Source organism: Centrocercus urophasianus, unplaced genomic scaffold (genome assembly GCF_019232065.1).
Source record: "Centrocercus urophasianus isolate 14NV4802_14NV808 unplaced genomic scaffold, USGS_Curo_1.0 seq_30, whole genome shotgun sequence".
Classification (NCBI taxonomy): domain Eukaryota; kingdom Metazoa; phylum Chordata; class Aves; order Galliformes; family Phasianidae; genus Centrocercus; species Centrocercus urophasianus.
This window is the reverse complement of record NW_024884867.1, coordinates 6,060,511-6,085,399: the sequence shown is the minus strand read 5'-3', so window position 1 is coordinate 6,085,399 and position 24,889 is coordinate 6,060,511. Positions and strand designations below refer to the sequence as shown.

The window sequence follows — 24,889 nt, the reverse complement described above, 5'->3', positions numbered from 1 at the left end:
CTGGGAACAGCATCGCTGATACAGAGGCTGGTGCAAAGCTGCCTTTGTGTGCTTGCCCGAGGTGCAGGCTTTGTGCAGAGGGCATCTCCTGGTGCTTTGGGAGATGAATGGAGGCTCTCAGTGGGGCTGACGTGCCTGATGGGAGCGATGCAGAGCCATGGCAATGCATGGAGCATAAGCTGAGTGCGTTTTCTGGCTCCATTGGGGTTATGTGGATAAATGGTTCCTTGTTTTCTTCTGGCAGTGTTGTGACAAATCCCAGCAAGCAATCTCCTTCCAGAAACTGTTGAAGCAAAAAGGATGTCATCTTGATTACACCAAACCTAGAGAAAAAAAGCTTGGGGCAGCGGAAAGCCAAAGGAGGAATTGTTGTTGGGTCAAAGGGAAGCTCCACTGAGCAAAGCATTCAGGTGTATGGGTGGGGAGGGCTGAAACTGAGAGCCTCAGCTTTAGAGGAGCCTCAGAAATTCGTGGGTGTGTCTGTTGCTCGCTTTGTCCCTGTGGTGAGGGTCAGAGTGATTAATTAACAGCAGGGCTGAACAGTGGATAGCTATCTGCCTGATAAGAGCTCTGCCATGGAAACCCTGATTCTTGCAGGAGAGATCTCAATAGCCTCAGTAAATCACTTTGGGGCTGTTTTTCCTGCCAATAAGAGAAAGAGTTTCCTTTTGAAAATCCAAATCAGAGATGCTGAAAGGCTCCTGTGTGGCTACGGGAGGCAGGTGGGACTTTGGGGACCTGCAGGACCGTGGGCTTGGCCCGTAGATGGACTTGAAGCAGTTCTGCTACCTGGAGTCCTTACTGTTGCCCACCCTCGGTGCCCACCAGGATAATAATGAGTGCCTTGGGACCAAGCCAAGAATTAGCATGGGCTGCTCAGGGAGGTGGTGGGGTCACCATTCCTGGAGGTGTTCAAGGAACATCAGGTTGTGGCACTGATGGACATGGTTAGTGGGCAGGGGGTGGGTGGGTTGGGGTTGGAAATGGTGTTCTTAGCAGGCTTTTCCAACCTTAATGATTCTGTGAGTGGGTGTGGTGGTCATGGGTTGATGGCTGGACTTGATGGCCTTAGTGGTCTTTTTCAAGCTTAACGATTCCATGATGCTTGAGGGCTGCTGCGAGGTGACAGCATGCAGGACATGTCCTCATGCACATCCCTTGTACTGTCCTCTGTGTGTCCTGCACAAGGGATACATGCCAGGGGAAGGAGCTCTGTTCCTGTCCTCTCCCTCCTCCTCTCCCCATCTGGCCATGCAGCTCCAAGAAAGAAAACAACCGCCCCAGTGCGTCAGATTGTTCTTTGGTGAATGGTTTAAGCTGAATCGTCTGGAACAACGTCTGGAAAAAAAGGGAACGGCATTTCCCACAGCAGCAGCTTTTAAATATTAGTGAATATGGAGCCAAGTGTGAATAATTCATTCAAAGAGAGACATGAGCTCAGTTTTCTTATGCAATGGGCGAACGAAGAGTTGGATTTGATTCAGAGCAGTAAGAAATGACAACAGGGGGGTGACAGCACCCACATAGCAGCTCTTCCTCTTGCACCTTCCCGCTGGGTTATGTCAACTCCTGAGAACTGATGCTCTCCCCATCATTTGTTGTCTTGGATTTGGCGTCCCTGGGCCAAAGTGAAAGCAGAAGAAAAAGGAAAACAATACCCTATGAGATGGTCCCAAACCAGCGGTGCACAGCTGGATGCCTCTGGGTGTGAGTTGCTGTGCTTCTTCGCTGCTCAGCACTGGAGCCTTTCTCTTATTGATTGCTTCCGTTTTCCAGACCGCGTTGACATGATAATATTTGGCAGCAACATTAATGCTGAAATATGAGCCTTGCTTGGGCCTTTTTATTTTTAATCGCTTGAAAAATGACCCCGGGAAGGCACTTGTGCCCTCGCAATCTCTGTAATTGGCTGGTGGTGCTGCATGGGGAATGATGCTTCGACCACCCTGTGACCCATCCCATAGCCTCAGGGTGACCCAGGGCACTGAGGAGCTTCCTGTGCCTGCAGCAGATGGGGGCTGGAAAGCTAGCCAGCATCCTCCCTGGGGACAATGGGAGCATGAAGGACAGGGCTTGAACGCTCTTGGCACTGGGCTCATTTAATCTCCAAATGGCAGGGGAGAGGGATGCAGCAGTCACCTTGGCCGCCTGCCATATGGCTGTCCTTTGCACCCGGAGTGACCCAATTAAACCCATCCTCCTTGTACCCATTGCCCTGTGCTGCCTCCTGCCAGCTCTCCTCACCCTCACCAGCAGAACAACTCTTTCCATCCACTTCATGGGGGATGTCAATGGATGGGACCAGTCTGAGGTGCAGCCTTCCTCCCCTTCCCATGTACTCCGGTGGCATCACGCTGCCTATCTTCAGCATACATGCCTATATTGGAGTGACACGTGTCAGCACTTAGGCAATTTGGTCAATGAGCAACCCAGACTGGATTCTTGTCTAGATTGATTGTCAGCCCTTTTGTGCCATCCATCATGGCAGCATCCCAATAAATGCGTGGCTGGGACTATAGGACTGGTAGTATGGTACATGCTGAGATGCCACCAACGTCACCCGACAGCTGCCACCTGTGATATCCCCATGGTGGCTTTTCTCCTCCAAAGGTCCTGCTGCAGGGCTGAGGTTCTTTGGTGTGGATTTTTTTCCTAGCTTTTAACTTATTACTTTTTAGGCAGATGCCTATCAGGGTGAGGTGCAGCAGTTGCTGCCCTGGATTTGTCGCTTCTGAAATCGGGACACCGTTCTGGGAGCTCCAAAAACCTTCAGATCAGTCTTTCCTCTGCTGTGCTCAGAGCCCTCAATGGCTCCATCAGCTCACAGCCCTGCTGCGGCTGAATAATTCAGTGCTCTGCAGCAGCTCTGGGCCTGCTGAGCCTGCAGCACCGCTGGAGAATGCCAACAAGCCGGGTGCTGCAGAGCAGCAGCAGCCAGCCATCATTTGGCTCAGCTGAAAAGTGAATTCTTCCCCCTGCAGCCAAGCAATGGAGTGCGGTGCTGGCACAGCAAATCTGCTCTGGAGAGACATGGGGACACATGGTGATGTCAGGGCAAGGAGCACCCTGAAGGCTGGCAGGTCCCTGGTTACTGTTCACTGCACTCCAGTATGTGCCATGATGCTGGAGGAGAACTGGAGGCAACCTGGGTGCCCCCTGTGGCATCCTTTGCCTCCCTTTGTCTTCTCCTGGGTGGTTGATTTGTCTTCCCATCAGAACAAGGGAAAGCTGGGGATGTCCCTAAAGGTGGAACACTATTGATAAGTTGCTTAGCTAGGGTGTGGGGCACCAGGACAATGTTCCAGTGCTACAGGACAATGTTCCAGTGCTACTAAAGGGGCCATTGGGGCCAGAAGGGAAATGACGATGTGGCTTTGGGATTGAAAATATAGGAACGTGGAGAGGATTTGCTGCCAAGGAACACACCAAGGCTGTTTTTGGCTGAGCTTAGTTTTTCCCAGACAGGTTTTACCTTGTCCTGAGTGCAAGGCTTTCATGCAAACAGAATGGAACAAAAGGGCTGAATCATCCCCAAAATGTATGCTGGGGGCCCCAGCCCTGGCCATGCCCCCAGGATCAGGGGCACATCAGTGACAACAGCAACATCCTTTCCCCAGCGTGCCCTCGCCATCTTCCATCCCGAGAGCCAGCAGTCTCCAAATGGAGACCCAGGCTGAGGCAGCACCTTGGCCATCATTTGACCATTGTCTTGGGCATCAATTTGTGACTGTCTTGGCGATCATTTTGGCCATCATCTTGACCATCACCTTGTCCATCACTGTGACCCGCAGCTGCAGCAGCGACCCTGCTGCCTGCTTTCCATCACTGATGTCTCCTCGCTCCAATTACTGTCCAGGCTGCTTCTGATGGGGTGCAGATGCTCTCAGCTTGCTATTTGCCTCCCTTCCAAGCCCCCAGCCTGCTGCAGCCTCCTCACAAGGCTGCAGGAAGCGTGACGATGCTGCAAGGAATTCAGATCACTTTGCTGTGCAAATCAACATCCAGCAGAAGTAAGGCTGGGGGAGAAGTATTCCCATTTATGTACAGAAAATGTGCTAACCAAGCAGGTTTTGACAAGGAGCTATGAACATGAAGAGGAAAGAGAAATGCTGGCAGCATTAACGTTTGTGTCTTTTTACAACTTTTATGTCTGACTTAGAATTAACTTTTGAGCTGGAGAAGCACTAACTTCTGATAATTAAGCCCAAAATACATTGGTCTCAACATTAGGTGTCACCCACACACACATGTTCAGTCCCCAGCCCTATTATTTTAAATTGATGCAATTATTCATCTTGCAGAGTAATGTATTTCTTGTTCTCTGGTGCCCAGTAGAGCTTAAAGCAGAACAAATGCTTTAATAAAATCGAGATGGTGCTTCCTGGAAGCTGGGTTATTAAGGACTGTAGTGAGAGGAGCAGGTTTGGGAATCTTTAATAACTTATTGCCTAATATTTCTTCCTTGCAACATATTTATACGATTAGTAAACGTTTTCTGTTCGCTGATTAACTTTGTTTATTTCTTAATTAGGTTTAGCACTGTCTATCTTGTGGTTGCAAAATAATTGTTTGATTAATGTGCCTGAATTTACATTTTCATTAAGCCCCTGCATTGGTTCTGTACCAATTAGCTGCGCTGTAATATGCAGATCTGGGACATTAGAATTACAGTTTTAGCCCATTAGGTAATAACTGTTATATTGATTGGTGATAATGGAGCACAGACAGTGAATACACAGCTGAGCTGTGGCTCAGGGTGGGGGCATGGTGGTGGCTGGGAGGGGGGAAGGTGCTGGGGGTGGTCCCCATGTGCAGAGGTGGCACGATGCTCCTCCAGCTCCCTTCTGGCAGCAGCTAGTGATTAAATGGCTTTAATTGGTTCTTTTAATTTGGGAGCCCACGTTTGGCTGCTGTGGTACAGTTTTGGTTCCAGCTGGGGTGGGCGATCCGGGTGAGATGTGCCAGAATGGGAACGTAACCTTCCCATGGGGAGAACCTCTGCTTCCAGTGATTTAGGACTTTTAATTAGTAATTAGTAACGATATTGAAATTAATGCCTTTACTTTGACAGGAATGAGCTGCCTGAGATGGCAAGGTGACTTCTGCTGTGGTGGCTCCCACTGCTCTGTGGGGATGGGTTGGGGATAGGATAAGGATGTGATAAGAATGAGATGGGGAATGGGAAAGGGATGGAGATGGGAATGGGGATGGCAACGGAAATGGTGTTAGATGAGGATGGATGTAGGATAGGAATGGGGTAAGGATGGGAATGGGAATGGGAATGGCATAGGGTGAGGATGGGGATGATGTGGGGATAGCATGGAAGTGGTGATAAGGTGGGAATGGGAATGAGGATGGGAATAGAATGGGGATGGGATAAGGATGAGGTGGAGAACAAAGATGGGGATGAGATGGGGATAGGCACAAGAAGGACTGTGAATGGGGACAGGGCCAAGGACAGGCACAGGAGCAGAGATGAGGACAGTGACAGGATCTGCCAGGTGTCTCCTCCTGGGGCTGGCAGGCAGATCAGCTGCTGACCCCGAGGGAGCTGATATGACCGCGTTGGACAGCTGGCAGTGCTGATGGAGATGATTTTCTACCAAGAAGGAGGGAGAGGTGGGGGAGAAAGAGCCCCTTTTTCATTTTCCTTGGTGACCCCGGCATGGCTTTCCAGCTGGTAACGTTGGAAAAGCCAATGTGAGAGCAAGTTACTATATTTGCTCTCACCACTAATGTGTCTTTTTTATGCTGGATTCTGCTCACAAAAACTAGGACACGGCCATTACACGTGTCTGCTCTAAAGCTGCAGTAATCTCCTACTCTCAGCCCAGGGACAGCAGGGCTGGTCCATGGGGTCCAGCCTGTCCTATGCGTTGCAGAGCCCCTGGGGCCACCAGGACTGCCAAAATATGCTCTTCCTTTCTCTCCGTCCTCCTTTTCGTATGAAACTGGTGATGAATTCCCTCTTGCCAGAGGGGGAAAAAAGAATCCAGATGATTGCGTGCTCTCAGCTCATCTGTAACATGCAAACGAGGAAATGGAAACAGCAGAAAGAAATAATAAAGGCGGATTATGCTGCAGTGGGGAATGTTGGCTGCCATGGGCACTGAAATACAGCTGTCACTGCTGGATAAAATTCTCAGGTGAGGCTTCCCATCCCCCATGGGAATGTCCTGCTGCAATGGGCTGGGAGATGTGCAGAACTAGGAATAGGACCAGGAAGAGGATCAGGACCAAGACCAGGAATAGATAAGGACCTGGGCCAGGATCAGAACCAGGACCACAGCCAAGTCTAGGACCAAGACTAAGATTAGGACCAGGACAAGAATAAGGTCCAAGGATAAGGACCACATCTGGGACAGGGACCTAGACCAGGGCTGTAACCAAGACCAAGTCCTAGACCAGAACCAGGATAGGACCAGAAGCAGGGCTGTAGCTGTGACAGTTATGAGGCAGGCCCAAACAGTCTGCAGCAGACAGCCCTGGGGCATTGCTGATTTGGGAAAAGGACAGCACCATCAGAGGCAGATGGTGGCTCTGTAAGCAGGCGGGGAGCCGGGGCCTGAAGCTGTTCTCCTTCAGGAAATGGTTTTACAGCTTCCATTGAAAAACAGCTCCTTCATCTTTTTACCAGCCGGAATTTTACTGGCAGTTAATTTGTGATGTACCACCCCCGTTCATCACACCAGGGAATGGCTGAAAAAGCCATTCCTTCAGTGCAGGAACGAGCAGACCCAGACTTTATGGGCTGTATTCTCCCTTCAATATCTTAACGTTATCAGGAATTAGCTGCAGCAATCTTCACAGCATCGTTCGGTGGAGGGCAGCTCTCAGCCAAGAGCAGGGTAATAATAATAAAAATACTGTACTCATCTCTAAGGTAAAGGGAATGGCTCCAGATGGCATCGGCCAGGCTGGATTCTTTTGCAGGAAATAAAGAGAGGAGGTCTCAACCCATAGGGGCAACATCTGCAGGGGTTATGTCACCCGTGAGCTGCCCCATGTGGATTCCTGTAGTCCGAGGCTTTATCCCTTGCTGTGGGTAGGCCTTTTGCACAAAGCCTTATGCACAATCCTGATCCATCCCCTCCTGCCCCAGCTGTCCCCTCCTGCTGTCCCATCCTTGCAGAGCTGTAATTTAACCATAGGGGAGATGACGTGTGTCCTCCTCCCCCGGGACCCTGACAAATGAGATGTTTTATTCCAGGACTTTATCCCAGGGAGGAAATAAATAAACAGAGAAACAGAAACCTCATGAATTTTTTAAAGCGCTTATCAAAATCTTTTCTTTCTTCCCCTCTTGTTTCCTAAAGCAGAGCAGGGAGCTCTCCCCTCCATCTACACCCTCTGCACTTCTCTTCCTTTCAATCCCTTAATCGTCTTCCTTCCAGCTTTAATCCACACATTCCCCTCTTTCTTCTTGTTTGTTTGTTTTGTGTTTTAGCTCCCTGAGCTCCAAACAGTCACAAAAACAATGCCAATACGTGGGAGGCCACATCCTTCCCGAATGAGCCATGCATACACGTGCAAGGCTATCTTATCATATATCCCTCCTCTTCCTCCTTCTTCCCTAAAATGCTTTTGATGTTCAGTCTCTGATGCCATTCCGTGCTTGCAGAACTCTCCCATGAGGCTTGCATCGCCATCACTGCCATCCTAATGATTTAATTAAGAAAAAGCAGAGTGGGAGAGGTGTGAGCTCCTGAGGATGGCACCTGGGAGGCACAGTCCCTGGGGGAGATGCTTGCTGCTCCCATGGGGCCGGGAATGCAGTGCTGGGGGTGGTCCCTAATGGATGTGATGCAACAGTGCAAAATGGAAAAGAAGAGGATGGGCAACCACCTGCACTGCTTGTGGAGGCTCATTGGTTTGCAGCACTTGTGTTTTTGCAGGTTCTCTCCTTTCTGGCTCCCGTCGCTCTGGTTGGCCAAAGTGGAGACAAGCATTGAGAACATGGGATCTGCTGGGTGTTGATTTTCATCAGCTGCTCCCTGATAACGCAGCTCTGCTGCCCCTGGAATTTTGGCATAGACATCACAATGATGATTTACCACCCCCTGGCAAGGATATAAGCAATAAATGACCCAAAGGCATCTCCTCATCCCATTGGTTTCCACTTAGCACAGTGTCTGTGAGCTCTGGACTCATCCTCTAATCGCAGAGTCATTAAGGTTGGAGCTCACCAAGTCCAAACTGCTAAACCACATCCCTCAGTGCCACATCTCCACACTCCCTGTACACCTCTTGGGATGGTGACCCCAATACCTCCTTGGGAAGGCAGGAGGGCAGCTCCAGCTCCACCACCACCCATTTGCAACATCCCAACCCCACTGCCTCCAGCACCCCAGGCAGCATGTGCTGCTCAAAAAGCTGACATTTCTGATCACAAAAGGACTCAGAGCAGTGGCTTCGAGAACAAACTTGGTTTTTTGCATCACGGCTCATTAGTGGCACTGAGCAAGAAAGCAACAGCGAGCCATTTAAATTGTAGATTCTGACCTTTATGCTTAAGATCTTTTCAGGCATCCTGTTTACAGCTTGTTTTGTTTTGTTTTTTTGGTGTGTGCGTGTTCTGGCACTTCATAATCCTCAAAATGAGATTTTATGCTGTCTTCTTTTCTTTTTTTTTTACTATTATAATGCACCACGTCCTGCTACTTTTCCCCACTGAGGAGACACCCAGAGACAGCCCCAGGGAATTAGAAATATCTGAGAGCCCATAGATCAGCACTGCCACCTCCCTTCAGCGGTGGCCCTCTGGACACAATCCCATGTACATGCATGTACTCAACAAACATTACCTCAGTGCTGCTTCCCCTGATAAGGATGTTTAAAGAAACATTGACATTGGCTTTCGGCTCCCAACCCAACATCCTTGACATAGAGGAGGGGTGGCATTGGCACTTGGGGACACTTCAGAACAATGTCAAATGTCCCCTGGCAATGGGTTAAGGATGGAAAATGCCATTCAATGTCTATAGAACATGGCCAAGCTGAGGCTCTGGAGTCCTTGATCCAGAATGATTTCCATTTATGCCCATGGGGAAGGTCCATGGGAAGCATTCCTCCTGCCCAGCATCCCCCAGTGGCTGCTAGACCTCACTCTCTCTCAAAAAAACCCCGAAACTCTCAGTTATTTTTTTGCAAATTCTAATTTTAGTCATCATCTCTCTGTTTTCTCACACATACAGCCACACTCAGAGCTGGCTTAATTCTTCTGCAGGCTGCAAAACCCACACGTTTGCATCTCACGGACATTTCCTCACTGCTCTCCCAGCTGTGAGATGCAGAGAGAAACCAGCGAGGTCTTTGCAAGCAGCAAACTTCCCTCTGGCTGATGCCCATCTGGAGAACGCAGCGCAGCCCAGTAGGATTTGCAATTTGGGATTGCAATAGCTCACCGGGGAGCTGCAGGGATGGCAGCCCGGGTAGGAGGGAGGGCAGGAGGGAGGGAGGCCACACCGAGAAACCCAACGCGATAAAAATAGCGCCAAGCAGAGGCAGCACTCCCCATCTCGGTTTCCTATGGAAACGTCGCCGCCGTCTCTGCGTGCGTCTGCCCGGGGCAGCTTCGGATGCTCCATCGCACATGGATGCTCCGGCAGCCAGCAAGGACGGCGCTGAGGCTGCAGTTTCCCTCTGCGGGAGCGTTCCCAGCCGCCGTCCTTCTCTCACAGCTCAAGGCCGATCAACGAGAGCCCGGAGGCAGCCCCGAACGCCGTGACCCTACTGCTTTGAGGCCATCAGGAGGACAAACACCCCCCCGTCCAGCCCCCGTTACCCCCGCCTGAAACAAAGGCGCCGGGTGGGCTGCAGAAGAGGCCATGGCACGGACGGTTCCTACCTTCATCACACCAACACAGAGGTATTCCTCCAGATTTGATCATTCCGGGCATGGGGGGTGGCACTGGGTGGGCTCAGAGGGGCTGCCCTCCAAACTCCCCCCCGCTCCCCCCCAGCGCTAAAGTTGCTGAGAGGAGCGCAGGTTCAACCCCTCTCTCACCATGTTTTACCATCCCAATTTTTGCTGCTCCAGGGGAAGTTTCTAATTGATTCTTTTTTTTTTTTTTTTTTTTTTTAAATTAATTACTCTAGCTTCAGATAAAGGGGCAAACCTTATTTTTCATTTCCGGCTGGAAAATCGTGGGCTGAACCTGAGCGGTTGGGAGGTTTGCAGGGGTCGGAGTGTGAGTTTAGTGGGATCGGGTGGGTGCTGCATCCCTGCATCACGCAGAGGGACCGTGCACCGAAAAAGACATATCTATAAAACAAAGAACCGAAGGGCACAAAGCAGCCGGTAGGGAAGGAGTTAAGCGCACGCAGCGCCGTAGGACCGAGTCGCAGCAGCTCCGGGCTGCGCGCAGCTCTGCGACCGAACCGAGCGGAACCCAGCGGTGGGGGATGGCCTGTGGGGGGGGTCGAACCACTGCCTGCCGCCCTCCGGCCCCGCTGCCCCCCCGGCTCCGAGGGGATGGAGCGGCGGCGGCGGCGCAGGGACGGCGATATCGGAGAGCTCTGGGTGCAGGTAGGGGGGGTGATGGGGATGGGGTTGTAAGCGAGAGGGTGGTTTGGGGGGTGGGAGGTTGGAAAAAAAAGAAAGAAAGAAAGAAAGAAAGAAAGATATAACATCCCCCAAAATGTGGCTATGTGGTTTTGCACTGCCTTCTTCTGCCAAAGCCATTGGTTTGGGTTTAGGCACAGGGACTCTCCTCCTTCCTGCGATCTGCAGGAGACTGGAGGATGGCAATCTCCAGTCATGAGCCTCCCCCATTTATTTGATCCTTTCAGCATCTTAGTGGAAGATTTTAATATGAAGCTAAAAAAAAATAAGGCACGAAGAAGAGGGAGGCAAAGAGGAAGTATGTGAAGGTTACCTTGAGCTGAGCACCGCTCTCCATTCCTGGCACCAGGACAGGGTTAAATAAAGTTTCCCAATGGTGTGGAGCTGGGGAGCACTCTCTGGTAATGGTGTCCAGCCCTGGGATGCCCCTACTCATCCCCTGCTCCTTCCCCCTCTGACTCTGCCATAACTCCTGGGCAGGTTGTGCCCAATTTCCCCCTTCCCATGGGCACATTCCCTTTCCTTATGTATCTGGGACCTCGGCCATGCACAGGGCAATGGGAGCAGCAGGGCTCTGGCTATGGATGCGCAGTGACCCCATTGTGTCACCCCACAAACAACCATCAGGCAGTGGGACGTGGTGGCCCTGGGGCTTTTCTGTCCCCCAGACACTTCGATTTGGGAAGCACAGCAGAATTCGACTGAGTGGAGGAAGCCCCAGATGCAGTGCAACCTTTTCCATTGCATGTTGGGATCTGCTTCAAATTCTCTTGCCGATGTGGGGCTATAAGAGCACCAGGATGCCATAGGGATGGGTTTGCAGAATAAGAAAAAAATCAGCCCCTCTGGGAAGGAGCTCTAAAACAAGAGCTGCAAAAACAAATCTTTTGTACTGTATTCATTTAAATAGGCTGCAGAAGGCATTGTCTGCTGCTCCAAAAGCTCATTTTCCTAATTGCCCCTGTGCTGTGAGTAATCCCAGATTACTGAGGGTGGAGCAAAGCCCCCATAGCAGAGGGTGAAGCGAGGGCTCTATGGGCAAATTATGTGAGATTTGGGGCAGTCTGGGGGGCTACAGCTGCCAGCCTTTGGCTGAAGGCTCCATGGACCTCCCATGGGCTTTGTGGGGTTTACGCCAATACACGCAGCATGCGGTTGGTCCCGTTGGTAGTGCTTATCCCCTCCGGTGCACATCTTGGCTCACTAAGGTATATTGAAACCCATAACTGGATTTTGAAGACTGGGCATAAAATACCTAGAACATAATGTGTATTAAGACTCATTAGGTTAAGCCAATTCCCAGCTACACTGAGTCATTTGAATGGAGTTAAATCACCTTTTTCACAGAGCTTAAGTGTCGAAAGGGTGCCAGCGTTGGGGATGGCTCCTTCTGCAGCTCTGAGTCTGAGGGAATGGGAGGGAGCCAGGAGCACTGAGTAACGTGGCTGAGATGGGGGCAGTGTGCCCAAACTGCTGCTGGATGACATAGGACCAGCTTGGCCCTGTTTGCATCCAGACAGGCTTGCAGGAGAAGGTGTGCAGTTTGGAGAGGCGAAATGGCTGGGAGGGATGCACCAGGGAGGGATGCTCCTTCCACCAACCCTCTCGGGTTGTGCTGGAGGATACCTGAGTGCTAGGGAGAAGACAACACTACTGCAGAGTGCCAGACCTCGGTGGTGTGGCATGACTGCATACTGCTCCCACAGCGTGGTGTGGGTGCAGAGGGGACACCATTCATGGCAGTGGGGACATGGGGACACCCTGCAAATGAGCGCTGTGCACTGACTCCTGCACAACAAGCAGTAGATTTTCCATGCTGTGCCATGGATCCTCTACACCATGGCCTGGATCCCGCATGAAACACACAGGATCCTGTGCAACATGCATTCGATCTTCCATGCTGTGCTTCAGATCCTGCACAGCATGAACCGGATCTTGCGCGTCTTGCAGTGGCTCTGGCAAAAGCTGTGTTGCAATCTGTGGAACATGCATTCTATTTCACACACTGTGCGCATTTCCAGACCCAACAGTGCTGGCGTGGTGCAGGACTGTGCTGGGAAGGGGGTCCTCGCCCACACTGCACCACCCTGCCCTTCCCACCACCTCCAGCCCACCACTTGCTATTTTAAAGCCCTATTCTTTTCCTGTCTCTCCGATAAGAAATGCTAATGATACGATGAAATTGGATAGTTCAATCGGCTTCTTCTCCTAATGGAACTCTTGTGTTTGTTAATTTGCTGTTTTTAATGGGCTGATTGTTCTCCTGTGCTGGGGGAACCACGTGAGCACTTCAGTGTGTTCTGCAGTGGTCAGATGTGAGGTGGTGCTTGAAGGCAGCTGAACCTTGTTGCTCACTAATTGTGGAGCAATTTGAAGAGGAGGCCCAGATGTATAAATTATCGGTGCTGCATTCCTTCAGATCATGAGCAACTGCTGAGTTCTGCTGGGACTTCTGCCTGCTATCCCTGGGTGCCAAGGGGATGAATCTTGGGAATTAAGGAGGTAGGCAAGGATCTGGCCCTGAGGATGGGGTTATCTTAGGTGCTTCTGGGGGTGAACTCCATGTTTCTCCCCAGGCTAGTATCCTAGAAAGCATTGCTGGGAGCATTTGGGCCCTGGAGATAATGGAGTGAGGAGGGTGGGGGAATAAAGGCATCACCATGGGGTGGTTGATAACAGTGTTATTGTATGCTGTTGACCCCAGTGATGCCCTGAGCCCCTACTGGGTCAGGATGTGGTTCTGCTTGCTGTTTGTAATCCTTAGCCAGCGAGGGAGTGGTAAGGCAAGAGCATTATCTCCTCCAGACAATTAGCAGAGGCATTAATGGAATATATGCAAATGTGCAGTAATTGACCTGCAACTCTGCAGTTCATGATGGAGAAGGATGAGCTCCAGATGGCTTAATGAGAGTAATTGAAGCCTCTTCTTTATATGCGGCACTGCCTTGCTGTAGCCCAGCAGGAATGGGGCTGGGGGGAGATAAATGGGGACAGGAACATGGAAAGGGACAGAGGAGCTTGGAGGTGTGCACCGATGCAGGAGCTCAAATAGCATGTAGTCTCCTTGTTTGGCTGCTACTCTGTCTTTACTCTGCCTTTATTCTACCTTTACTCACTTTCTGGGGCTGGTGAGAGGTCAGTGCGTGGGGACCATGGGTTGTGGATCCCAGCGAATGGGTTCTTTGTAGGCTGTGCATAATTCATTCAAGAGGTGACTGAGTAACTAGGCTGGGAACCCAAATTAAAATATTTATGTATAATTCATGCCATATGTTCCACCAATATTTTTTATTTAATCAACTGAAGACAGATGGCAGGAGCATAGAGGCCATTAAACTAATGGCACTTTGTTTTTCCATTTATTTTCCTCTCCTTTCCTAAAATAAGATGAGCAAGTGACAGGCAGCAGAGCCATAGGTCATGGGAATGTTGGGGCCCACAGTGCTTGTGACATATCCCACTAACAGACGCCTTCTCCTTTGCTTGCAGGTGGAACTTTCTCACCCTGAGACTGAAATGAATGGAGAACCTCAGGGCTGGTGATGCACCCAGGAAGTTCTTGCTGTTCATCTGCAGGGTGCACAGCCCTGATCGTGATAGAGATGCCCGTGGGATCATCTGCTGCTGAGAGCTGCTGCACCCACTGATCTGCTCCAAAGCTCCATCTGTTCCCCATGGTCCTCCATGCTGCTATGTCCCTCCGGGGGGCTCATCCAGGAGGGGAATAATGCAGAATCCCCCACAGAGGAGAGCATCTCCCTGGCTCTCCAGGAGGGATGAAGATGCTATGGCCAAGCTATGGGTAAAATTCCAGCGCTCCTTTCGGCGGAGACCTGTACGCTTCTTCACACTTCTGGCTCTCTACTTGGCAGCTGGCAGCTTGGTTTTCCTGCACGCAGGCTTCACTGGGGAGCCCCGGGTAGCAGGGAGCCAGCGCAGCCCTGGGGCAGGCGAGGGGCTGGGACTGCCTTACCTGGGGGGCACGCGGCTGAGCCGAGGTTTCCCAGAGGTGGCAGTGGGCCGGCGGCGTGGGCACTGGTTCAAGGGCATGGCCAAGGAACCAGCAGAGAGGAGCAGAGTGGGTGAATACAGCGCGGTGCGGAGCCGAGCACCCAAGAGCCGGGGCGGCCGTGAGAAGGAGGAGGACAGAGGTAAGGGCTGACTGGGTACAGCTGGGGTGGCCTTGTGCTGAAATCCAAGGAATTTTGGTCCTGCATCGTGTTGGTGAAATGTTTCTGAGCACGTGGCACTAGTACATGGGTATTTATTGATGAGCTATGTGGATGGCATGAGTAAGTTGGGCTGTCTTCCTTCCCACTGGGCTGTCATGCACACCCATGGGTGCATGTGCCTTGCTTTGGAAACTACTGGTCCAGAGGATGTTCTGGGGAGGATTGTCTTCTTCATCCCTCCCTTCTCAAATACCAATCATCCACTGCACTTACTCCATTTTTACTCTGTGCATCATTGTGCTCTAGGTTGCAGCTTGCAGTGAGGGGTGCTTTGGGACTGCCTGAAGGGAGGGATGCTCAAGGGCTGTGCTGACAAGTGGAAGCATGGAGATGTGGCTTTTGGGGACTTAGTTTAGTGGGGATGGGTTGACAGTTGGACTCAATGATCTTGGAGGTCTTTTCCAACATTAATGATTCTATGATGGGTTGATGGTTGGACTTGATGATCCTGAAGGTCTTTTCCAATCATCTGATGATTCTGTGGCATCTCAGCCCCAAGAACTCCCATCCTTTGAAAATTCAGGATCAGTCTCATTGGCCCAAATGAACACTGAAGCCTGACATGCATGCTGGGCTTGGCCAGGAGCTCCCTGCCCGTGGTGTGGTGTTGAGCAGGAGCGTTATTAATGAACAAGCATAAGTGAATGCAGTAGTTCTCATTGATTTTTTTAAAATGTCATCTATTTATCCCGAAGGCAGCTGAAGGCAGAGTTCCATGCTTGCTGACACGCTCTGAAGCTGTGTGGTGATTTGAGACAGCTTTGTACATCTGGTGCTGGCACCCAGTGCCTGCAAAACCCAAAGAAACACAGAGGAAAGCTTCCTCTGTGACTCTGCCTTGGGGTTTGCCAGGCAAGCCCCCTCCCTGCTGGCTTTGTGACCCCTTGGCAAGGCAGCAGCTCACCTTTTCAGTTCAATGGGAGAGATGTTAAGATTTGTTGTCAGTAATAAAGTGGGCTGGTGAGGAGCAGCAATACAGCTTGCCACAGTACAGTGCACCTGTGACAGCAGTGTAATGGATCACTGTGGTATTTAGGGCAATCGCTGCAGTATTATCCATTACAGGAAACGCAGAATGAAGTCAGCAGCAGAGTGGTAACTATTGGAAAGGTGTTTGGCTGTTGTTGGGCTCTCTGCTGCTTTCTTGTGTCCCCTGAGCCCCACAGGATCATGGTTGCTGAACAGCATGAGAGCCAAGGATGTCCCCATGTTCCTGCCACCATTCTGCAAGGTTCAAATGTCCTGGTGCCAGGGATGTCCCATTTCTACGAGCACCTGCAGATTTACGGCTGCCTGCAGATGGAGGTTGAGCGAGGCTGCTCCAAGTGATGGGGCACTGCTTGTAAAACTGCTTGTGGTGCTTAAGGCACTTTCTCGAGTTAAAATGGGACCGAGAGAAGCTCCCTGTGCATGACATTCCTGCCCTGATGCTTGCATCCCATTGAGTTTGTGTGGTGCACAGGGGCCATGGAACACTCTGTGCCATGTGCAGCCTTGATGTCCTGTTAATGCCAACTGACACATCCAAGACCTTGCCAGATGGTTAGCGAGAAGGAGCTGTCAGTCACCGTGAAAACCTGTTGTACCTGTATGCATTGCAGCCTCCTATAGTCTTTGCTGGGCTCCTCCAGCTATGGTGCACAAGCAAGCAGTGGCACAGAGGGGAAGCAGCCCTGTGGGCACTCAGTCAGAGATGTCCCCACACCTCTCCATGCCAGAGAGGGGTTGCAACATGGAGCACTGGGCTTGATTTGATGCATCCAGATAATCCTTGCCTGTTGCTGAAGGTTTCCTGGTGGTGGGTACCGTCTGTGATAGTGCTGTGCACAGTGATTTTTGGGAAAGCATCTGCAGAGGAGCTTCACGGGGCTGGGGAATGGCTCAGCCTTTGATCAACGAGCTGGAAAATCAGGGGCAGGTATTTGTTTCAAGCATCACTGCAGCACAGCCCTGAGAAACACCTTGGTTCTGTATTTAGCTCGCTGAACAGCTTGAGCAGGGGAGAAAAGAGGGTGGACAGATGGACAGTGGTGCTGCCTAGCCTAGGGTCCACCCAGCAGCCAGCCCCTCACTCCCCCATTGTCCTTTCATCTCCCTCATTATTCCAGTTGCCTTCCTAATAAGTTGCAGCACACATATGTCAAGAGCGATGGATTGAACGTAATGCACATCAGTCACTGGTGCTGTGAAAATTGCCAGAGCAATCCTGTGCTGGTTAGATCTGTCATGAATTAAATTAGCTGACCTGCCGAAACCTGCTCAGCGCTGCAGAAATGCCAAGTTATGCTGAGAGCAATTGGGAGTAACGAACGATGACTGCGTGGTGGCTTGAGTTATTAGGAATGTTGCTTACTGCTTTCCTCCACCCCATCCCTGGGCTGGTTTGGATGACTAGATTGCAGCATGGATGGGGCTGTGCACATGGGCATGGCAGCAATGGGGTGTGAAGGATGTGGGACTGCTGCAGGGTCCTCAGCAGATGCACAATGCAGGCAGGAGGTGGGAAATGGTGACATTTTGGTAGGGAGGGCATGCTATGTTAAGGCATCTCACTGTTGGTTTGGTGTAGGGGTGGAGAGGCACAGCTGGGTGGGTCTTGTCCACAGTGGGCACAGCTGTGAGGACATAACTGTTCTCAGATTATTGGAAAAGGCTAGATTTATCAAATGAATGATTTCATTGTAACTATTTATTCTGCTCTGTTCCCTGTCCACCAGCATCCTCATTTGCTCTCAGCGCAGCCATCACTCTTTACTTTGCAAACTGTTACTGCTGGGCAAATATTGTCTGCGTCGATGTCTCAGGGAAAAAATGAGTTCCTGGCTGAAAGAATTTTGGTTCACAGTGCATTTCTCCTTAACCCCATACCTCTGTTTCCATCCACATCCTCCTGAGGACCCTTTGGTTCCTCCCTGCCCTGCGTTGCCAAGGTGTCACAACACATCCCTATCAGAAATAACAAAAATCATCACCATCTGCAGGCTCTGACCCTCTCCTCTCCCTCCCCAGCCAGGTACGTTGGTTGCTACGTGGACAACACTCGGAGCCGCACGCTGCGCGGCGTGTCCTTCTTTGACTACAAGAAGATGACAGTCTTCCGTTGCCAGGACAACTGTGCTGAACGGTAGGGTGGGGAGCGAGCACCACACCTTCATTAATTTCCGTGCATCCATCAGACTTCCCTGCTGCCGCTGCTCTCTGCCCCAGCTGCTCCTCTCCCCTTCTTCTGCCCCCCTCTTCTTTATTTTCCTTTAGATGTGTGTCATTTTGATTTATATATTTTGCTGGGAATGTGAGAAACTAGTTTTAGTCCTCAAGAAAAGGGTCAGGGGTTGATGGGCCCTGTTCAGTGCTATTTTCCTGTGGGCAGGGGGCTGTAAGTGCCCAAAGGTTGTGCTGGGCTCTTCTGGCAATGCAGTGGTGGCCTCATCACCCATCCATCCCCTCCACCACCATCCCCAGACCCAAGGACTGTCCTTAGCACAGATCTCACCCTAGTGCCAACCCCTGCTCCCTGTTCCATGCACAGAACTTACCCCTTTTCCCCCCCCAGGGGCTACCTGTACGCAGGGCTGGAGTTCGGTGCTGAGTGCTACTGTGGCCATAAGGTTCAGGCACCCAATGCCAGCGAATCTGAGTGCAACATGGAGTGCAAGGGTGAACGGAGCAGCACCTGTGGTGGGGCCAACCGTCTCTCCATTTACCGCCTGGAGCTGGCCCAGGAATCTGCCCGACGCTGTGAGTCCACACTCCCTGAAAATGGGGATCCCACTTGGGGGTCAAATCCTGGTGTCCCCACTGGCGTGTGTTACTGGGGGTTGTGAGGCTCTACGAACCAAATTAGCTAGGAAACGTATCACATCAATAGGGGATGAGAATGGTTCAATAATGGGCTCATTCCACTCACTAAAGCTGGCTCCTTACAGCTGGCCAAGCTGGCTGATGGCACTGGGATTAGCTCCATCTGGATTTGTGGGGTTTTTTTTGGGTTCCATCATGTGCTGTAGCTCATGCAGCCATAAGCAAGGCACACCTCGCTGCAGGGGAATTTTGGTTCTTCCCCATTGAAGGATGCATTCCTGGGTGGTTTTCCTTTCCACACACCTCCCAGAGAGGAGCTAGCTAAAATCCAATTAGAAAAGAGTTAACAAACTCAACCTGATGGGTTTGCTCTCCCTGCAGATGGCAGTGCGATATTCCGGGGCTGCTTCCGCCAGCCAGACAATGTCACCATTGCTCTGCCTGCCAGCCAGCCCATGCCCAACATGTCTGTGGACAAGTGCGTGGACTTCTGCACTGAGAAGGTACTGAGGTTTGCACACGAAGCTGAGCCAGCAGATGCGTCATGCTAGATAGATCTGCATCCCATTTAGTGCGATGTTGTTGCTGTTTATGAATGATGAAACTTGCTGTCCTGTGACTCATCAAAGGGTGTCACCCTGGGGAAAGGAGATTTGCTCCTGCCCAAATGCTTTGCCTGAGATCAGCAGCCCTGCCTCTGCCCATGGGCTTGCAGTAGGCCTCCAGCAAGATCGTCATGGAACTATTAAAGTTAGATTGTAAAGTCCAATGATCAACCTATCCCCACCATGCCTGCTCATAGAGTCATACAGTTGTGGAGGTTGGACAAGACCTCCAAGATGATCAAGCCCAACCGCCAGTCCATCACCACTATGCCCAATAACTCTAAGTGCCACATAAATTACCTCAATGGGGCTCTGAGGGTGTCCTGTCCATGTGCCCATCTCCACAGGAGTTCCCGCTGTCGGTGCTGGCTGGCACTGTCTGCCGCTGTGGCTTCCCCACCACGCTTTTCCCCCTGCATGAGCGTGAGGATGAGCAGCTCTGTGCCCAACGCTGTGCTGGAGAGGAGTTTGAGAGCTGCGGCACCGCCGAGTTCCTGCTTGTCTACCAGACCCAGGTGCAAGGTGGGCACGGGACAGGGGCACTGGGTGGCTGCGGCTTCATCCATCCCACAGGCAGCTGCTCTGTAATAGCTATTTGCCATTCATTAGAAATCACGATTTATTTTAATTTCCCGGGAAATAAATCGTCCCCTGAACAAACACTTTTAATTACTGCTTAAATCAGATGCAGGAAATTGCAGTTTGCCATCTGCCTCCAACGAGATCCATCCTTGCTTGGGTTTTTCTTTTCTCCTGTCACCGAGCTGTGGTGTGCAGCCAGCAGGTGAACCCACCTGTATGTTGGACATCATGGGGGGAGAAAAGGCTGGGAGCAAGGACAGACTGCCGAGAGCAGCTCCTACCCCATACGGAAGAAATGGATGGAAATAAAAGTGCAATATTGGTTGGAATGGCGGGAGATGCTGCAGGCTGACCCAATTCTCCCCTCACAGACAACCGCTGCATGGACCGCCGGTTCCTGCCCACCCGCTCCAAGCAGCTTGTTGCCCTGGCCAGCTTTCCTGGGGCTGGGAACACTTGGGCACGACACCTGATTGAGCTTGCCACTGGCTTCTACACTGGCAGCTACTACTTTGATGGGTCCCTCTACAACAAAGGTGAGTGGGGGGGTGTAATGTGATGGAGTTGGGTATCCAGTTCCACCTGTATGGGGGGAGCCAGAGTGCTGACGCTGTTCTGCACCACCTGGCCTATCCTGGTGAAACAGGGACCCAACCTCACAAGCATGAGCTCTACCTGTAACCTCCCTGTGCTGTGTTTTAGTCTTTGCAAAGTACAATTTGGACACAGCTGATAGATCTGCATTGCTTGAGTGTGTTTCAACCCATGATGGGTGTTGGAACTTCAGGGCAGTATTTCTGTCTTCATCACTGCAGCAGTGATGGGAGCTGACCTCCCATGGTAAGGCTCCAGGGAAGCTGCTGCATGCAGGATTAAACAGCAAGGAAAAATTGCAAAAGAAAAAAATCTTGAGGCATGTAAGAAGCATTTTCAGGCAAAAGTCAGCTTCTCAAATAACACAAGCTGTTGCAATGGAGGAGAAAACACCAATTCCCCCATTTTACAGCCATTTGCCACTGTTTTATCTGAACTTCTTGTGGTGCCAGCATGCATGTGAAAAGCCACCGCTATGTTTTGGGCCTTTTCCCCTCTTAGTTCATCATGAGAACTTAGAAATGGTAGTGACAGCAATGATAGCTATAGAACTGTTGTATGTACTGTGACAGGGTTCAAGGGTGAGCGGGACCACTGGCGGAGCGGGCGGACGATCTGCATCAAAACCCACGAGAGTGGCCAGAAGGAAATCGAGGCCTTTGATGCTGCCATCTTACTGATCCGCAACCCCTACAAGGCACTGATGGCAGAGTTCAACCGCAAATACGGGGGGCACATCGGCTTCGCTGCACATGCCCACTGGAGGGGCAAAGGTAGGATTGTGCTGATCCATGCATAGCCAACCCATGGTGCCACCGTGTAGCCTCTCTTGGGGTGAGGAGCATCCTGTAGGCTTGCAACCAGTAGGGTTATTGTGCAATTGTATAATCATTAAGGTTGGAAAAGACCTCTAGGATCCTCAAGCCCCACCATCAACCCATCACCACTGTCTCCACTTGTAGAATATAGAATCATTAATATTGAAGACCTCCGAGATCACTGAGCCCAACCTGCCCTCCCCATGCCCATTGTGTCCCCCAGTGACAGATCTCCACAGTTTGAGAGGATGGTGACCCTACCTCCCTGGGCAGCCTGTGCTGAGGAATCACCACTCTTTCTGAGAAGATATTTTTCCTAATTTCCAACCTGACTCTCCCCTGACCAAGCTTCAGTGCTTCAATGTCTTTCTTGTAGTGAGGAGGTTGGGTGTGAGGGAAGAAATTCTGCCTCTCACAAGCAGCTCTACAAGGCAAAGAGCCTCAATGCACATGTCTTGGTGCACAGAGAGGAAGAAGAGATTAAAAATTAATGGCACTGGTGAAATATTTCCACGTGTCACCACAGAGCTGGGACAGTCAATGCTATGCTACCACCAGCACAAGGACACCCTCCTCAGGGCAGGGTGAAAATAGTACCATAGCTGCTTATGGTAAATTCCATCCCCTTCCCTTGGGCCATGCCAGCAGGTTCAGCATGCCCGGCTGCCACCTTCCCGTGCACAGACAGCTTGCAGAGGCTTGTTAATTATAGCAATTTACAAATTGCTGTTGTGGAATTGACTTCATTGGAAAGAGTTAAAATATTTAGCTTGATTGAACATCTGCTACCCTTAATTCAGAGTTTATTTAAGGGGATCTTTTTCTGTTGTTGCAGTGATGTGCCTGGATTTCGTTATTACCATGTGCTTGATGCCAACAAAAACATTTTGGTTGTGAACTGAGCCCTCCCTAGCATCCAAACACCCCCAGCACCCACAGGGAAGCCCCCTGAGCTCCAGCCCCATGCAGCTGGGTACATCATGTCCCACTGTCATCTCATTTGTACCCACTGCTGTGGGGTACAAGAATTGCTCCTGGTTCATACCCAACCCAAAGAGGATGCGTGTTTTAATGTGTCTTTACCTCCTGGGTCAATTGTCAGATTAGTTAAGCTTTTGCTAGGCTTGCTTAGAAAGGTGAAGGTCTGCCATCACTTGAGGTCTTTAGTTGGGTTGAGGTTTGCCTAGAAGCATAGGTCACCATGGTCCATGAGCCCAAGTTTCTCCTGCAGAAAGTCCTGATCTCCTCAACATCCCACTCTATTTCCTTCTCTGATTTTGGGGGAAATTCAATAGATGTTGGAAAATGCTGGATGTGGCCATGGGCAGCCAGGGTTTTGCTACAAGCAAGCAGAGCCTGAAGGCTCAGCAAAATCCCTATTTTTTTCCATGACATTAATTTTATGATGTCCCTGGAGCAGTTCCAAAGCAAAGTTTTATGTGATATGATTACACAAGGTGAATTGTCCTGTATCTGTTTAATGAAAGAGATACTGTGTTTAATGATTCTTTGGGGAATTAAATACAGTTCAGCTATTAATCAGGCATTGGTTTCTTGGGGAAGAGAGGAAGAGGCAGATGCCCAGAACGTCATGCATCATGAGCCATGCACAGAGTGCATTTCCAGGAGCGTTGTTTCTTGTTATCGATGTTTATTATCCTTTTTATCCCAATTTTTATGCAGAGATCAATTAGCCAAGCAACTGGGGCTAAGTGAGGCATGCCAGTGTCCCAGGAGATGTTTTACCTTGTTAAGTCCCTATAGACCAAGCCACCAGAGCAGGCAGATAGTAACACAAGGATCCCAGGGCCACTTAATGCTCACCCTTACTGTCCCCATGCTCCTTGCAGAGTGGCCAGAGTTTGTGGCCAACTACGCACCGTGGTGGGCGACCCACACGCTGGATTGGCTGCGCTTTGGCAGGAAGGTGCTGGTGGTGCACTTTGAGGACCTCAAGCAGGACCTCTTCAAGCAGTTGAAGCGCATGGTGGGGCTGCTGGGCATCGCCGCCTGCGAGGACCGCCTGCTGTGCGTCGAGGGGCAGAAGGATGGCAACTTCAAGCGCTCGGGTTTGAGGAAGCTGGAGTATGACCCCTACACCCCTGAGATGAGGAAGATGATCAGTGGATACATCCGAACGGTGGACGCAGCTCTGAAGCTCCGCAATCTATCGGGGGTGCCGGATGACTACTACCCGAGGTGACGGTGATGCTCGGGGGACCTGCCCCTGCCTGGGGAGGAAAGGATTGATTTCCTCTACCTGCTTCCACCCAGTGGGTGGCTTTCTTGTAATTCTCCATCTGCTGCTATGAGCTGTTAATCAACCCCCTGCATGAGAAGCGCTCGCTCCCCAGCCATTGCTCAGCTTGCTTGGTTGATATCTTCACAGAGCTGGGCAGCAAGGGGACGCATGGTGCCCTGCCACCTCTGCTGGTCCCTGTCCCCATCCTGCAGGTGGGCCCCTGCCCTGCTGGACATTGTGGGAGTAGGTAAATTGGGTGGTGTGGGGCCGAGCAGCTCCATCTTACTCCTACATTGGCTGCTGCAGCATCCTTAGCAGTGCAAGCAGCTGTTTGCTTGCATGGATGCTGTGATATTGGGGCCCTGCCCCCCCTGGGGCATGAGTTGGCTTTGGTGGCTGTCCCTATGCTTTGTGCACTTGCAGAACAGCTCCTCTGGGTCTCCAGTAGAGATGGAGATAACTCCAACAAGGGGGAAACACAGTGTGGGGGGCAGCACTGCAGGATGCACTGAGGTGAGGTGGTCATGATGCACTGGTTGGGTTGTCTCTGGGTTCTTTGGGAGCCACCTCTGTGTGTGGTGATTGGAGCACTGACTCTGGATGGAGCAGCATGCAGCGCCTGTGGGAGCATCCATTCCTCATTGCAGAAGTTCCCAAGCCAGAACAAAAAAACCTAGGGAGTTGTTTTGGGTGAGGGTGAAGGAATGGGGGTCTGGATGAGACCAGCTCCAAGTCCTGACTGTGACACTGAGGGCCTGGGCATGGAGCACAGCTTCTGCCCTGGCCACGGGGAAGGAGGAAACCAAAGGAGCTCTGTGTCTGGAAAGCATCTGTAAAGCTGGCTCTGTTTAGGGCTGCATGCTGCCCCAGACACCTCAACACAGCTGGGTCCCTACCTTCCCTCAGATGGATGGAGATGCAAAAGCCATATCTTGTCTGCAGCCTTTTCTAGAGTTAAATGCTCAATGGTTGGCTTTTAACTCTTGATAGTGAGAGATGTGTGCACAGGTCCAAAATCTACAGGAAGCAGTTAACCTACACTCAAAGAAAAAGAAGAAAACTCTACTGGATAAGGAGATTATCAATAAAATATATTTTTCTAACGTGCGTGCGGAGCTGACAGCGCCTAAGGAGGGGGGGGGGGGTGTCTCTGTGCACGGGGAGCCACTCACCCATGAATGTATTTTGCAAAGAGTGTGCTGGTGTTCCCTGTCCTGCACTGCAGGCTGGTGGCTGCCTACCTCTGTCAGAACAAATCCTCAGGTCAACCCAGCTATTAAAGAGTTCTGTTGCTACCCTGCCTCCCCGTGTGTTTGTGAGGCTGTGATCTCAAGGCTGGCTGGTGACACTCGGTCCCAGCGTTAATTGCATTAATGACATCCCTGCATTCGGAGCACTGATGAAGCAGCTCGGTCCTGGCAGCTTTCCTACCCTGCCAGTGTCCTTAAAGG

General features: G+C 51.1%; 1 protein-coding gene across 2 annotated transcripts; it reads left to right on the top strand.

Annotated features, from left to right (window-relative positions):
- Nucleotides 1-9,247: 9,247 nt before the first annotated feature.
- WSCD2 (WSC domain containing 2) lies at nucleotides 9,248-24,868 on the top strand. Of its 2 annotated transcripts, XM_042829234.1 has the most exons (10): nucleotides 9,248-9,370; nucleotides 9,681-9,868; nucleotides 14,054-14,715; nucleotides 17,806-17,920; nucleotides 18,350-18,534; nucleotides 18,979-19,100; nucleotides 19,550-19,724; nucleotides 20,156-20,320; nucleotides 20,951-21,151; nucleotides 23,047-24,868. In XM_042829234.1, the coding sequence occupies exons 3-10, from the start codon at nucleotides 14,292-14,294 to the stop codon at nucleotides 23,397-23,399; spliced, it is 1,740 nt and encodes a 579-aa protein (XP_042685168.1). In that variant the 5' UTR covers nucleotides 9,248-9,370; nucleotides 9,681-9,868; nucleotides 14,054-14,291; the 3' UTR covers nucleotides 23,400-24,868. The 2 variants fall into 2 exon arrangements, with proteins under 2 accessions (XP_042685168.1, XP_042685167.1); XM_042829233.1 differs by having other exon boundaries at nucleotides 9,248-9,868.
- Nucleotides 24,869-24,889: the final 21 nt, after the last annotated feature.

What these genes read in the sequence shown, in the direction of transcription:
- WSCD2 (XM_042829234.1), top strand. Translation starts at nt 14,292, where the DNA reads ATGCAGAATCCCCCACAGAGGAGAGCATCTCCCTGGCTCTCCAGGAGG. An exon ending in TGAGAAGGAGGAGGACAGAG is followed by an intron (nt 14,716 to 17,805) that starts GTAAGGGCTGAC and finishes CTCCCTCCCCAG; the next exon opens with CCAGGTACGTTGGTTGCTAC. An exon ending in CCAGGAATCTGCCCGACGCT is followed by an intron (nt 18,535 to 18,978) that starts GTGAGTCCACAC and finishes CTCTCCCTGCAG; the next exon opens with ATGGCAGTGCGATATTCCGG.